General features: G+C 39.9%; 1 protein-coding gene across 2 annotated transcripts; it reads left to right on the forward strand.

Moving 5' to 3' along the window:
* The first annotated feature begins 2,728 nt into the window (after positions 1-2,728).
* Positions 2,729-13,163, forward strand: LOC310659952 (proteinase-activated receptor 1-like). 2 transcript variants are annotated; one of them, XR_014503082.1, is made up of 3 exons: positions 2,753-2,988; positions 9,217-10,782; positions 10,822-13,163. XR_014503082.1 is itself a non-coding variant. In XM_083404193.1 (2 exons), exons 1-2 carry the CDS (start codon positions 2,901-2,903, stop codon positions 10,407-10,409), a joined length of 1,281 nt encoding a protein of 426 aa, XP_083260319.1. In that variant the 5' UTR covers positions 2,729-2,900; the 3' UTR covers positions 10,410-13,163. The 2 variants fall into 2 exon arrangements, 1 of the variants encoding a protein (XP_083260319.1); XM_083404193.1 differs by having other exon boundaries at positions 2,729-2,988; positions 9,217-13,163.
* The last annotated feature ends 2,091 nt before the right edge of the window (positions 13,164-15,254 follow it).

The following is a 15,254-nucleotide window of genomic DNA, read 5'->3' on the forward strand; positions in this document are numbered from 1 at the left end:
GATTAATAAAGTTAAATGGAAAACAAAGGGGAAGGAAAACAAACTTAAGAGCATTTCACTGAAGTATATGGCAGTGAAAAGGGTGTAATACTAGGAATTGATGGAGTTTAGCCAAACCAATAGGTTTTGCACCCAGTATTATCAGAGCATTGGCTCTGCTCTTTACCTATTAAATATTTAACCTAACTATTTTATAACACCTTATTTAGATTTTGTCTCTTATTAAACATTTGTCAGCTTTTGGGGTTTCATTTGTGTTTGTAGTTTTCAATTCAATAATTCTTTACCAAAATACGTACTCTCATATACGTGTTTTTCTCTTGTAAGTTTTAAGAATGTGATGTTTGAAATTACACCTGATAAAGAGGTAGGTGACTTTGATATCAAAGCTAAATTCTTAGGTGTGGATATGGAAAAGTCACAGCTCCATTTTCAGGTAAAATACCTTGTAAGAAATAAATCTTTGTACAGATTGGATTTTGAGATGAGAGTAGAAAAATAGACAGGAATTCAAAGAACCTTGCAACTTTTGTTTGTTGCTTTGGTATTGAGACAAAACTGAAACAGTCCAACTGATGCTCTTGAACAAACGAAAACAAATGCAAAAGAAGTCTGCATCATTATCAAACACAAACTCGTGGAGTTACTTCCATCATTGCATCATTTACCCTACTAGACAGAGGCCTGTAAAAGACATGTCAGGTCTCCAATGAAAAAAATGCTTGAACTCTATGCATTCCTTAATTAATTACTTAGCTGTTTGTTCTTGCTGTACAAAGATGCATGGTTTTGAGGCTCTTCTGTTCTCTAGAGGGCTGGTACTATTGTCTGTGCTGTGGATGACAAATGAATTAGGCTTGAGAAGAGGGCAGCTAGATACTTTGTCTACGTATGTGTTTTACTTTTTAGTATTTGATCATATGCAAATCCATAGATCTTCCTAACAGGAAGAGAGACCATTCATGTTCCACTGTGAAATCTAGGAAATAAGTGAGCATCTGCCGGGTTGTTACTGGCATTTATATTTCAGGAACGGATATACTTTCAGTTGGGGAAAGTGTACTGGAGTAAGTACAGTAATCCCACAACTTACACATATTTAACTTGTGTGCATTCAGCTTTATATGTGTGGCCAATAATAGTAATTTAAAAGGGTTCTGTAAAAATGGTGTTGGCAATCCCTCCCACCATCGAGCCCAATGAGTTTTGACCATGCACGATTTTTGCTTTAGGCATGATCCCCACGTAAGTTGCAGGCTTCCTCTGTGTTTTTCCTGTGTTTCTGTGAAAATGAGGTGAATATATCTTATTTATTTCAGATCAGTACTGAACAGGGGTACAAATGGATCTGATGTGATCTTTAAAGAATGATACAGTAAGGTTTTGGCCTTCATGACTTAGGACCAGGGTAGCTTGTCTCTATATAGGCACATTAAGATGTTGAGTGACTCCTGTAGTACTCTATTGGCCTGAATATAAACCTCACTTTTTTCCAAATTCCGTGAAAAGGTAAAGTGCGGGTTAAATTCACAACCTTACAAAAATTGGCTTTTACTATATCGCTGCTGAAACAGACATATAGTAAAATGGAACGGATGTGCCTGCGGAATTTAAATGGAGTGGAATATATTCGGAGATTGTGTTTTTTTTTGTTTTTTCCCCTTGAATTTTAAAGGTGTGGCTTATATTCAGATACAGCTTATATTCGGGCCAATACGGTACCTCTGTCTTTTGAGATGCTAGTACAGTGGTACCTCGGGTTAAGTACTTAATTCATTCCAGAGGTCCGTTCTTAACCTGAAGCACGACTTTAGCTAATGCGGCCTCCTGCTGCCACCGTGCCGCGGGAGCATGATTTCTGTTCTCATCCTGAAGCAAAGCTCTTAACCTGAAGCACTATTTCTGGGTTAGCAGAGTCTGTAACCTGAAGCATATGTAACCTGAAGCATATGTAACCCAAGGTACCACTGTAATGGCCACAGAGGACATTTTCAGCGGTGGCACTCCAGTTATGAAAATTCTACCCAGAGATGCTCTTTCGGTACATATCTTATTGTTTTTAAGATACTGGACAAAGAACTTTTTTTATTTTGCAGAGCTGCTTTGATAAAACGTTGAACCATTTCCAGAGGAGTAGCCCTGATTGTCTTTTGCAGCAAAAACAAGCCTTGTGTGAGACCTTCAAGGACCAATATGGTACATAAATTATGACAGTGGTTCCCAATTAGCTAAGGACTGTGGACCCCCTGTTTTTTCAAGCCATGGACCCCCTACTTTTGAAAATGATATTTTTGTCGTGTGAATGGTGCCACAGAACACAGACCCCCTGGGGTTCCTGGACCATCAAATGGGAACCACTGAATTATGACAAAAGCTTTTGAGGACTTCCGTGCACTTTCTTAGATGCATGAAGTGTTATTCTGAGTTACAGATGTATATTATACACGTGGTGGGGAGGAACTGTAAAATATCGGCTTAGTAGAAAAGTACAGTGACACAACTATGTATTCTAATGATAATTCACAAAACAGCTCTTGGTGAGACACAAATATTAGCTCTGGGTTAGTAGTGGCTTCTATTATTTTTGTGGCTTTTTAGCTTATTGTGGCTTTTGCATTTTAATTATCTCCTAGAGCCCTTAAAAACCATCAGTAGTAAAGGCGGTGAACTGGCGCTCGACACTGGAGGGCGGATTCCCGTCAGAGCTTCCCGCCCACTCCTCCGCCTTTGGGGCGGCGACTCTTCCCTCAGGCCGCCTCCGCCACACTCAGCGCGCTTCCTCGCCTGTCCGCCTGCGGTGCCTGCGGTCCCTCAAAGCAGCCCGGGGAGACTTCGGAGGCGGCGGCGGGAGCTGACCCTTTGCGCCCGCGAGCTCGGTGCTTTTGCCCCCTGAGGCGGCCATGGGGCAGCCGCCGGTCTCGCTGTTGCTGCTGGGCTGCAGCGCAGCGCTGGTGTGTCCCCTGCTCTGCCTTCCCTCGTTGGGAAATGGTAGGTGGCGACGACGGGGCTCTCTCCCGCCAGAGGGGAGCCAGGTTTTGGGTGGTCGCTCGCTGGGAGGAGGAGGAGGGAGGCGGGGAGGCAGCTCAGCCATGTTTCGGAGGACACCATCCCGGGGCTGCTGAGGGGGCGAGAGGGACGCTTCCAGGAAGTCGCGTCGGATTGAATTACAAGTAATCCATACTCGAGTTCCATTGGTGTGAATGGCACACAGCCAATGAAAAGTGGGGGGGGGGGGTAAACACTCGGGAAGGGGATGCTGGACTAGGTGGGCCATTGGCCTGATCCTGCGGGGCTCTTCTTAGGGGTCCTTTTCCCGGGGAGCCAAAGAGGAAAGCAGCTCTGCTGGCGGAGGCGCGCGTGCAATATGTAAAAGTAAATCCTTCTGACAGAACAAAGCTGGCTGCAGGAATGCCTTTGATACTTCGATTCGCCTTATTCTTTCCTGGCTCATGTTACAGGATGCCAGGGTTGTTGACGCCACTGCCGCCAAGTTGCCGGAGATGCGACCCTTTTGATGTGGGTGGGGAGGGGGCTCTTCCTCAAAAGAAGGGGGTGGGATCTTTACCGTCGCCTTTTCTCTCTCTCTCTCTCTCTCTCTCTCTCTCTCTCTCTCTCTCTCTCTCTTCCTCCTATTTATGGCGTTTATTCAGCGCAATCCTGTAGATGCCGTTAAGTTCTTTTACAGGCAAGAATGCGTAGGGTTTGAACACTTGACTGAGTAATAAATGGGGATATGCAACTCTCACAGAACATAAAGTTTTGTTGGTTGTTGGGGAGCACCTCCATAGTTGCATGGATACAAAGGAAGGCTTTTAAGTTTTTAGGGTTTCTCTTAGATTCCTTAAATATCGTTAATGTCAAAGGGAGATGAGCAACCAATTTTCAGTACATCAGTCCATTGCACCTGTACAGTAAAAATATATATGAAACAACCTGGACCCTGCACAGTCCTTTCTTCACGTGCTTCCTCCATGAGAGGTCTGGTGGGCGGAAACAGGAGAACTGGCCTTTTAAACTACAGGGGGGAATTATTATTTTTGTTTGTTACTATGCTATGTATTTTTGTGTTTTTATATTGTAAACCACCCTGTGATGTCATACATGAAGGGCGGTATGGAAATTTAATGAATAAAATAAATAAAAAGATATGGAATGTGAAAGTTACAGAACCTGAGAGTCATTGTTTGCTTTCTTTCTATGAGTAACTTCTTTCTGAATTGATATGGCTTATAAACCATGCATGATGTATTTTAATCAGTAAAAAAGATAATTCTTGGCTTAGGAAGTGGTTTTTGATATTTCTGCACATAAACAAATGGTTGCCTTAACAGATCAAATGTTTGCCATTTGTCTTATGTTTTGACAACTTGAAAAAGTTGTGAGTTCATGGGGGAGTTTTTACTGCCTGGATTTATTGCAAAGGAACTCTGTGATCCATTCTCTTTCTTTGTTCTCATAAAGTACGGCAGTGTAGGGAAGAGGGAATCTCGCTGGTTGTTTATTTTCCTCCATTGTTGCTATATTTTTCACATTGCTGACAGATAGTATGTTGACCTAAAACGCTGAGTGAGTCATTTGCTTATCACCATGAACAGAACAGGGGAAAAGTGGATCAAATTGAACATTACCATCAACGTTTTATTATCTATCTAGATGGTTGTTATTTTTTACTTCAAGGTTAGTTTTTTGTTAAACTTATGAGAAAGACAAACTTCATGTGTTAAATTTAAAGTTGCTCCTTTTGGATATCAACTGTGGTTAGTACAAGAAGAAAAAGAGTACAGTGGTACCTTGGTTTAAAAACAGCTTAGTTTATGAACCATTTGGTTTAAGAACGCTGCAAATCCGGAAGTATGTGTTTCGGTTTGTAAACTTTGCCTTGGAATAAGAACATATTTCGCTTCCTGTTGAGTGTGTTCCATTTGTAAATTGAGTCCCCTGATGCTATGGGAAAGCACGCCTTGGTTTAAGAATGCTTTGGTTTAAGAATGGACTTCCGGAATGGATTAAGTTTGTAAACCGAGGTATCACTGTAACTTGTTTCCCCACCACTTGGTGATCAATCTGCCTTTGCTTCCCATGACAAAAAAATACGTGTTGGGTGAATACTTTAAAACTATAGACGCCAGTCTGCGGCTCTTGTTAACAAGACATTAGTAAGTTTGGGTGTATGCGCAGAAGGGCACAGAGTTAAATTAACAGAAGGACTTGATGGGTAAATAATTGTAATTCAATAAAGATCAGTTGCCTGAAAATAGACTTTGCAGCTTGAGGATTACGATTCCAACCACTAGGGAACACAACACTATTTGACTTATACTGGCTCTCTTACCTCGTGCCTTGGTCATCTGCTGGTGAGTGGGACCCACCACCAGGTAAGGGCCTAAATCAAGTTGTGTTGAAGAAGCAACACTACCACCATACAAATGCAGTAGGGGGGGGTTAAGAAACTGGTGCCTAAATGCAGGTTTGAGTTAAAGGTGGGTTCCAGGTCTGATCTAGTGTGTTTTCCAAGTTAACTCTGGCTTTGATTTCACATTTGACTTAATTTCAATTGCCCAGTTTGAATACTGTGTTCATGCCTTGGACTGGATCATGTTTGGCATAATCATGTCTAGAGCAGACCAATTGAAATCAGTGGGAATTAATATGTGGACCGATTTGTGTGCATGTGTGTGTGTGTGTTTTTCTGTTATATATATTCACAAACAATAGAGAGAGAGAGAGCACCAGTGTGGTGTAGTGGTTGAGAGCGGTAGTCTTGTAATCTGGGGAACCGGGTTCGCGTCTCCGCTCCTCCACATGCAGCTGCTGGGTGACCTTGGGCTAGTCACACTTCCTTGAAGTCTCTCAGCCCCACTCACCCCACAGAGTGTTTGTTGTGGGGGAGGAAGGGAAAGGAGAATGTTAGCCGCTTTGAGACTCCTTAAAGGGAGTGAAAGGCAGGATATCAAATCCAAACTCTTCTTCATATATATATATATATATATATATATATATATATATTCAGTAAGTAATAACATTAAATAATAAATTACTCCCACACAAATGCAACGGTAATTTTAAAAGCAGTACAAAAGGGGTAGTAAATCTTACAGATGTGTCTTTGAAACACAAACAGCTGGAGCAACTGAGAGAGGCACTTTGTCATCAAGGTGTTGTGTTTTGTGTGTGTGTGTGTGAGAGAGAGAGAGAGAGAGAGAGAGAGAGAGAGAGAGAGAGAGACTGGATGGCACTTCCAACCAAGTAGGTGAAAATTAACCTTTGGTTAAGAACTTAATTCGTTCTGGAGGTCTGTTCTTAACCTGAAACTGTTCTTAACCTGAGGTACCACTTTAGCTAATGGGGCCTCGCGCTGCCGCCACGCAGTTTCTGTTCTCATCCTGAACCAAAGTTCTTAACCCAAGGTTAAGAGGGTTAGTGGAGTCTGTAACCTGAAGCGTCTGTAACCCGAGGTACCACTGTACTTAATTTGTTTTATAGAAGATGTCCCTCAGTGGCTGGATGTGGTGGATGACTCAATCTTTCTTCTCTTATGCCTCAACCACAAAAGCTTTGTACTATAAGCACCACAACTCCGTTCACCTGACCAGCATCTGCAGACTTTGACATTTTATGAAAGATGCTTCTGCACCAAATGCAGTCATGAATAGCAGTCATGGCCTTGGGTCTATCTTCTAACAGCTGTATTTTTGTTAAAGCTGTTGGAACTGTTTACTCACGAGAAGTATTCAGTGACTGTTGGTGTTCTTTAAAGATACCTTTCTTGCGAGATACATCTGGAAGGTTTAATATTGGGAGTAATTGAAAGCAAATGCATTTTAAGTTACAAAATTTGCTTAGGAATGTGTCAGTTTCTAATCTTCATTTGGCTCTCCATACTAGGCAGAGACTGTTGTTTATGTTGAGCACAAATAATTAATCATGGTTTTGGAGTAACTTAGTCTGGACTGGGATTGTGTGTCGAATTTCGGCATAAAGTGAACGGGTGTGTCAGGGAACTGCCATCAGTGCCGGAGGGAGAGAGCAAAAGCCAGAGGGATTCCAGAGAGCATCCAGGGATTGGGAGAAGCAGCCCATCTTCTGGGAAAGAGAATCAGCGTAGCACCAGTGGAGAAGGGGGGCAGATGACTCCTTGCCTGGGACCAGCAGGGAGAGTAGGGGTCCTCCGTTGCCCACGCCCTCCTTGCGCAGAAGGCTTTCATGCAGAGAGAGTAGGAGGAGACTAGGCGTCAAAGAGCTTCTTTGCTGGAAGAAGTTTAAGAAACACCCACTGACGGATTCTGCCAGCGATTGAGTCAGCCACGGGTGAGTGGCTGTCCGGACAGAAAAGGTTCAATTAGGCAACCCAGCCAGGTGTTTGCACCCAGCCGGGGAGATAAGCACCGGCTTATGCACGAGCAACCCCAAGAACCATTACAGGATGTGTCAAAATAAGTCACAATAGTGCTTTATTTAAAATCAATTTAAGAGATATCTGTGTTGAGGATTAAACTTCAGTAGCAACATTTTTTTTAAGAACTAGATCATGAAAGGTCAGTGTGACATCATGCTTGTTGCACAAACAATAGATATGTGCCACTCTCTATTACATATTTTTATCCTAACAACACTCACTCTATTAAGCCTCATAAAATCAGTAAGTTTAGGAGCATTTGGAACAACTAATGTTTTAGGATATGAAAGCCCTATATGGAGGAAAACCCCACTGAAGCTGATGTTTCCAGCTCTTCTGTTCTTCCTTATTTGTGAATAATGCTGAATGACCAAAGTACAGTCTACAGAATACTGAGTTTGTTTAGCAGTGCAAAAACACTTTGAGGCTGATGAGAAGTCACATGATCTTTGATCCATTCTTTTGTACTGTGAATGCCATTCCAGTAGTCTAAATGATCTTTCCTGTCATGCCTTTTCAGTAGCTTGACAGGCACTGGGTTAGTAGACAGCCTAAAGTATACAACCCCTGGGGAACAAACTTCAGCATCAGTTACTTTCCATGTGCTATGGACATTTTATAGTTTTTCACAAATGACATCTTGGATCATCTATCACAGTAGTTCTTTTCTGAAGTCATAAATGATTGAATCCATATTAGTGATGGAGCTGTGGTCACAGTGGAGGAAAGGAATGAGGTGATGTCTCCTTCCCCTGTAGCTCCAGGTCCCCTGAATACTGCTCTAGGGGACCCCCCCCCCCAGACAGTGTGCAGATGAGGGCTGTGTCCTGCGAAGGCTGTGAGGTTGGGGTTAGAATATATCTGAAATGATTTTTAAAGGACTAATTTCCTGTATAATATACACTTTGTTGTTATTCTTGTTATTACTAATTATTTCTTTATGCATGAAACTGGACACCAAAAACTTTAAGAGAGTTGTTTTGTCTAAGATATAGGTAGGAATTAAAAGATAAGTCGTTGTGGGTGACACAATTAGTACCGGGTTTTCTCCAACCTGTCTGAAGAAAACCTACAGGCTCAAAGTGCTGTATACCGGAACAACGATGGCCAATTTTAATGGGGAATATAGAAACAAAATCATTCTGAGTTCTCTTATCATAGCACTCCAATTCTTTGATGTGATATTCAAGCAGCGAAATATGAGCAAGCCTTTCAGAACAAAGCACAATACAACATGGGCTATCAGGTAGATGTTAACCCAGAACAAACATTCCATGTACTGTAATAAGAATTGTGTCCTATCTAAAGAATTGTGTCCTATCCAATACGCTATCTTTAGCTTACTGAGGCAAGGGAAAGTCCATGATTTTCGGCAAAGTTTCACTTGATAATCAAGATAAATACTTTTGGAATTTGAATGTTTCTTGCATTGAAACATATATTTAAATAGTCTGGGAAAGTATCTGATGAATATTCAGTGAATAATAAGCAGTTTGTAACTGCTGTTGTTAAAATTTCAGAGGTGATGAATAGGAACCTGTTTTATACGTTAATGTCATCTTAATAGGTGCAGACAAGATATTGTAAATAACAGAATGTAAATTACTTAAAAGCAGCTATCATAAACACGGGGGGGGGGAATGAAAAGGTAGAATAAAGGAAGTAACATGCTAATTGTACAAGATATTTGAAAAATGGAAAAGGCAGTGAATATGCCTTTTTCTAGTCCACAAAAGAATTTTACTTCAGAAAAGTATTTTCTGCTAAATGTCTGAGTTACCTAATATGTTTAATAACCTTATATAAACTTCATTTTCTAGAATCTTTCGCTCAGATTGGACCAAAAACCTTTCCCTATTCAACAGAAGAAGAATATGAAAAAATCCCATTGGGAGACGATGACATTGAAAACGATTCAGAAATTGGATCGGGTTCTATCAATGAAAGTATTTTCCTTCGAGAAACACGAATGCTGCTACCTAAACGGATCTCTGGAGATGTCAAGGAGTACCTGACTAGTGGATGGCTGACCATTTTTGTTCCATCAGTTTATACCCTAGTTGTTGCGCTGAGTCTTCCTCTGAACATCATGGCGATTCTTGTGTTCCTGATAAAAATGAAGGTGAAAAAGCCAGCTGCAGTGTACATGCTCAGCCTGGCTTCTGCTGATGTTCTCTTTGTGAGTGTTCTTCCTTTTAAGATTGTCTACCATTTTTCTGGGAACAATTGGGCATTTGGACCTGAAATGTGTCGTTTTGTCACTGCTACCTTCTACTGCAACATGTACTGCTCTATCCTGCTGATGATGGTGATAAGCATGGACCGTTTCCTGGCCGTGGTGTACCCAATGCAGTCCCTGTCATGGCGCACACGAAGACGTGCCTTTGTGGTCTGTCTTGCCATCTGGCTTGTAGCAATAGCTGGAGTGATACCTCTGCTAATCAATGAGCAAACCCAAAGAATCCCTCAGTTAAACATTACAACGTGTCATGATGTGTCGAACAAAGATGATCTTAAAGGCTATTACCTTATTTTTTTCACCATTTTCTCTTCTCTCTTCTTTTTTGTGCCATTAATTGTTTCTGCTGTTTGCTATGTGTGTATCATCCGGACTCTTAGCTCTTCAAATGTTGCCGCAAAGCAGAGCAAGAAAACACGGGCTTTATTATTGTCTGTAGCTGTTTTCTCCATTTTTATTATGTGCTTTGGTCCAACCAATGTCCTTTTGTTAATTCACTACATCAGTTTTTCTTACAAAAACTACTTGGGGAATATCTACTTTGCCTATCTCATCTGTGTCTGTACCAGCAGTGTAAGTTGCTGCATTGATCCTTTGATCTATTATTACACCTCTTCTGAATGCCAGCGACACCTTATCAATCTTTTTTGCTGTAAAAAGACCTCTGAATCTTGCAGTACCAGTACCAGTGGCCAGTTAATGACTAGGACCAGTAGAAGGGGTACTTGCACCAGTACACTTGGTAACAGTGTCTACAGGAAGCTATTAACATAGGATTGCAATCAGCTAGCGGTAAGGTTTGTTCAAAGTAGACTTACTGAAATTAATGGACCCAAATAGTTACATCCATGAATTTCAGTGAGTCTGTTCTTACTATGAGAAACATTTGCTACAACTCATATTGTTTTGTGGACAAAAGTACATTTTGTGCACTTATTATTTATATAGCTATATATTTAAGCTGTTATACTGAAGAATAGCCATATCACATTTTTCACATGATTAACATGTTTGTTAACAGATAACCTGTCATTAAAAAGGATATAGGGTATGGGGAGGGAAGATAAAGACTCAAGGAGGTGTTGAAACAGTGTTTTCCTGTGAAAACTTTACCCAGATATGTACTGCATCCCTATTTTTTTTTTTTGTGTGTGTGTGTGTGTGTGTGTGTGAGAGAGAGAGAGAGAGAGAGAGAGAGAGAGAGAGAGAGAGAGAGAAGTATTAATCTGATTCTGCTGACAATGTTATAAATAGGTCACTTATGGCTGAAAACCTCCAACAACTAAAATCTACAAACTGTTAAACAGACTTCAAATTTTTATACATTGTTTGCCACATTACAGTAGCCCTCTGAACGAAATCACTGTTTCCATTTACAAATTGGCGAAGAGACACAGATTTCATTCAAAGCTGCCTAATGGCCTTATGACTAAAGAGATATTTGAGTTTATATATCCCTTTTCTTATTGGTACTCTAATTTTAAGTATTATTTGTATTACAACATTTGATGATTCCTGAAATTAAATGAATCAGTGGTCTTTTTTTAACACTGCTTTTCTAATTTGTAGTATATGATTGAGCCTTCTGAAATGCATTCTGCATATTTCATGATTTTGCTCTACATATTTTGGCTGCCTTAGAAGCTAAAAACTGAAAGATTTCCTTAAAAGACAAATGAGTCAATATTTGCAATTTGGTGTTGTCACACAAAGTTCAAGTCATGATAAGCCTTTTTATTGTTCTGTTGAATATAAACAATGGACTTTTGACTCATGTTTGAGACCTGGATATTGATTTTACAGAACAGATTGGCTTGCATCCTGACCTTTTGCTCCTTTATAAAGAGACACAGCACTTTATAAAATGGCTGTTTCCATGAGCAGAGTTATCCTTCCATGAATAGAAGCAAAAAGTTATAACTAGCCAGAACTGGTTGCTAGTTGGTGTTACTGTGTACCCATCACAACTATGCACTGAATAGCCTAGTTACATTCTATTAATGTGGTTTAACACGGACAAGATCACACTGTCAACCAAGTTGTTTGGAGTTGTCCAAATATTTGAAGAATCAGAGAAAAGGTATGCTGGCATATTTATTTCAAACTGGTTCTGCTTTAAGTCTTATGCTGAACATGTGTTTCTACTTTTAAAATAGAGTGAAACTCCAATGTATCCTGTTCAGAATATATTTTCTACAGTTATTTGCTTTGAGTGGGCACCTCCCCACACATGATTTAGTTATTCTGTAGCTTAGTTTTTTCCTAAAATGTGTCATACCTTGATCATGTGTGTGAAATGCATTTAAAAAACAGACTGAGGCACTGCAACATTATAAAAATCTAATTAAGTCGCACTCAGTAATGGAAAATTACAAGTGAGCCCTGGGACATAAAAATAAATTAAATATTACTTGTCTTTATGTAAAGTATTTTTACTTTCATTAGCAGTTGAATTTAGGTTTTTAGCTGATGCATTTCTTTAGCACAGAAACTGTAGGTTTCTACTCTAGAATCCCATAGGGTTTCTAATGTAACAAAAATGTAAAGTGTTGCATCTAGTGAGTGCAAAAGCATTTGATCCAACAGAGGCATCCATTAATGCAAGAGGCAAGGAGACACTTTTTGCCCATTCTCCCTCCCTTCTGTTTTCATAATTATGAAAAACCTACTCTGGATGCTCTCCCAAACCTTCAGAACAGATTTTTGGGTGGTGCCGGAGGCTGTGAAAATCAGCAAAATTTGCATCCCTTCCTCTTCCATCAACAGTTGCCTCTGCCGGAGCAACATCTAAACATACATTTTGTTTAAGTGTAGATAATATAATTACCAAATGGGAGAAGTAAAACTACTACTTATCTACTCAAAAGTAAGTCCTGTTGATTTCAATTGCCGTTGCTCTTAAACAAGCAGATATAGGCTTGTATCCTGAAACTCAGACTCTGAAGCAGCATTTTAAAACTGAGAAGAAGTGTCTGCTAATCTGTCAGCAGGTATTTTCAGCATTCTAACAATTTTATTTGGGATGTATTGCATTACTATATTGTTTTCCATTTTTGTGTGTGAAAAGATATAAAAGGGTATCTAGTTGGGTTTGATACAGAGGAAATACCTGTTATAGGAAGAATATTAACGGTTGTGACCAACTAGGTTGTACTCCGAGTGTACACATTGAAAATAGTGGACCTAAGTTCTTTATGTCCATTATTTTCAATGGGTCTACTCTGAGCTGGACTGACATTGGATATGACCCAGTATTGACTTTATTTTCTTCCTGGGTCAAATCCCTATCAAAATACATTTAATGTAAAGTAATTTAACCATACATTTTTAATTTTATTGATGTACAAACATAAGTAAAATGTGTAAATATTTCATAATTTTTGGAAGTTATATTATTATATATTCATATTAACCAAATAAATTATGGTATTTGCTTTCTTAAAACTATAATGTTGATAGACAGATGTTTATTATTATGTTTGAAAATTGAGTTAACCTGCAGCAATAATAAACTTTTTATCTGCTTCATTTGTTGTGTGTTCATACCTATGCCATGATACAAGTTTGTCATACATGATATCCAGTCTGATATATTTTCACTTAAAAATTGCTGGTCTGAAACATATAAACCTTGAATATTCCAAAAGCTTCAGTCAGGTTGCCTAAAACTAATCTTCTATCCGTATCCCACAGCAACAAAGATAATATTTTAAAATGTTAGAAACAAGTAACTGTGGCAGTTCGTAGGAATCAGCCATTTTGGTCTTGCATTATTGTTCAGTGACAATGAGGCTAAACTACAATGAAGGGGCAATCTATAGTCTTTGTGGTGCCTATGGTACAGGAACTGAAAAAGTAGTTTGGCAGCATGTCGGGCCAGTCAAGGTTCTTCAGGCCCACAGGCAAAAGCTGCACTGGCCTAAGGCATGAAATGGTTCATCCCTTTAAATTGGAGGTGAATTGCCCTGGCCTGCCCTAGCTGACACGGTTTACAAAATAGTGGTAACACCACCATGAATCTCCCCCTGTGGTAGGATTGCTCTGCTCCAAAATGCTGAATCCATAGACAACAGAAAGGTTATCCAATACTGCTACTATATTTGTGCTTTTTAAAAATCTCACTTCCATTGCACGCCTACTTCATAGGCTAGACAATCTGCTTTGTATGTAGAAGCTCCCAGGTGGTCCAGTCCCTGGCATCTCCAGGTAAGGCTGGAAATCTCCCCCGACTGAAACCCAGAAGAGCCATTCAGTTTAGGATCACAAACCAAGGCAGTTTCACATAGCTAGCGAGTGATAAGCCAAGCCTTTAACCATGATGAACGGTGCTGCATTGCTGTGGGGAAGAAGCCCCTCTTGAGATGACTATGCTGTAAGATCTGGGCTCCTTCCATCTCAATTCAGGTGTAAATATGCAAATAGGTCATATTTCTTAAAGGTATGACAGCCTCCGCCACATCTTGAACTCAGACCATGAGTGAGCGCCAGGGTCTTCCCAGAATCTTTCTACAGCTGAGCAGAGATGGCACCCAACCTCTGTAACACTATGTTTCTCTGCATGTGTTTGTGTCTAGTACCTATTTTATTATTCCATTGTGCCTCCATGAGTTGGGCAAGATAGTGGGTCAGGATCATGAACTGACCTTTGAGCTTCTTTATAACCATCCCAGATAAAACGTTCTTGTAATCTTTCAAGGGTTTTACTTAATTGCAGCCTTTGTTGAATCCTGTAAGTATTTGCAGTTCTTTTATACCTGGACTGCAAAAAGTTCCAGAATGTGTATGTGTGGCAGCGTTGGGACATATAAGCATCTCATTTTATGAGTATCAATGTGGACCAAGAGAACTGCTTTATGAAACAGCCCTAACTTTTCCAAGTTGATATATCCCATTTGACTCATAATCTGTGTCCAAATCAGCTTTGTTAAAAAGGAAGCTCTGTTTCCCATGATTCATTGTTATAGAGATGTGAAAATGGCTAAACCCCGCCCTCATTTTTACTGATGTGGATGAAATTTACGGGAAGGGGAGTTTCTCCAGAGTGGATTAAGCCTGCCAAATTGCAGGCAGATATCTCCCAAAGCAGGAACCCTTAAGTTGTACAAATATTGTTTCAGTTACAGGAAGTCATAGTTTTCTCTTTCCCATTATTGTTTGTACAGTGTTTATAAAGAAGTCTGTTTGCCTCAGTAAATTTTTTCTTTTTTACTGTGAATTTTGACTGCGTTTTGACTTAGCTGTATGACATATCTATCATCTATCTATCTATCATCTATATCTATTTATCTATCATCTATCTATCTATCTATCTATCATCTATATCTATTTATCTCTTTCACTGCCATGAGATGAAACCTGCTAGATTTAAAACTGATAGTCATAGTGATTCTTCCACAAGGGCAAAAGTGAACATTTCTGGGTGAATAAAATGTTTGTTAATCCTTCCCGTCTATTGTTTTTTATACAGTTGGTCTGAAAATTTGTAGACATCTGAGAAGAGGAAAAGGGGATAACTGCAAAAATACACAATATCAAATGGAAATAAAGGATACTAACAGGAATGAAAAGGAACTCTCACTCACCAGCCATTCAACTAAAGGGGGAAGGCAGAAGGGGGAT

The sequence above is a fragment of the Podarcis tiliguerta genome (genome assembly GCF_965153285.1).
Source record: "Podarcis tiliguerta genome assembly, chromosome: 11".
In the NCBI taxonomy this organism is placed as follows: Eukaryota; Metazoa; Chordata; class Lepidosauria; order Squamata; family Lacertidae; genus Podarcis; species Podarcis tiliguerta.

Bases quoted from the DNA above. Each gene is read 5' to 3' on its own strand.
- LOC310659952 (XM_083404193.1), top strand. From the start codon at position 2,901: ATGGGGCAGCCGCCGGTCTCGCTGTTGCTGCTGGGCTGCAGCGCAGCG. The intron at 2,989-9,216 runs GTAGGTGGCGAC...TTCATTTTCTAG, and splicing joins CCTTCCCTCGTTGGGAAATG to AATCTTTCGCTCAGATTGGA.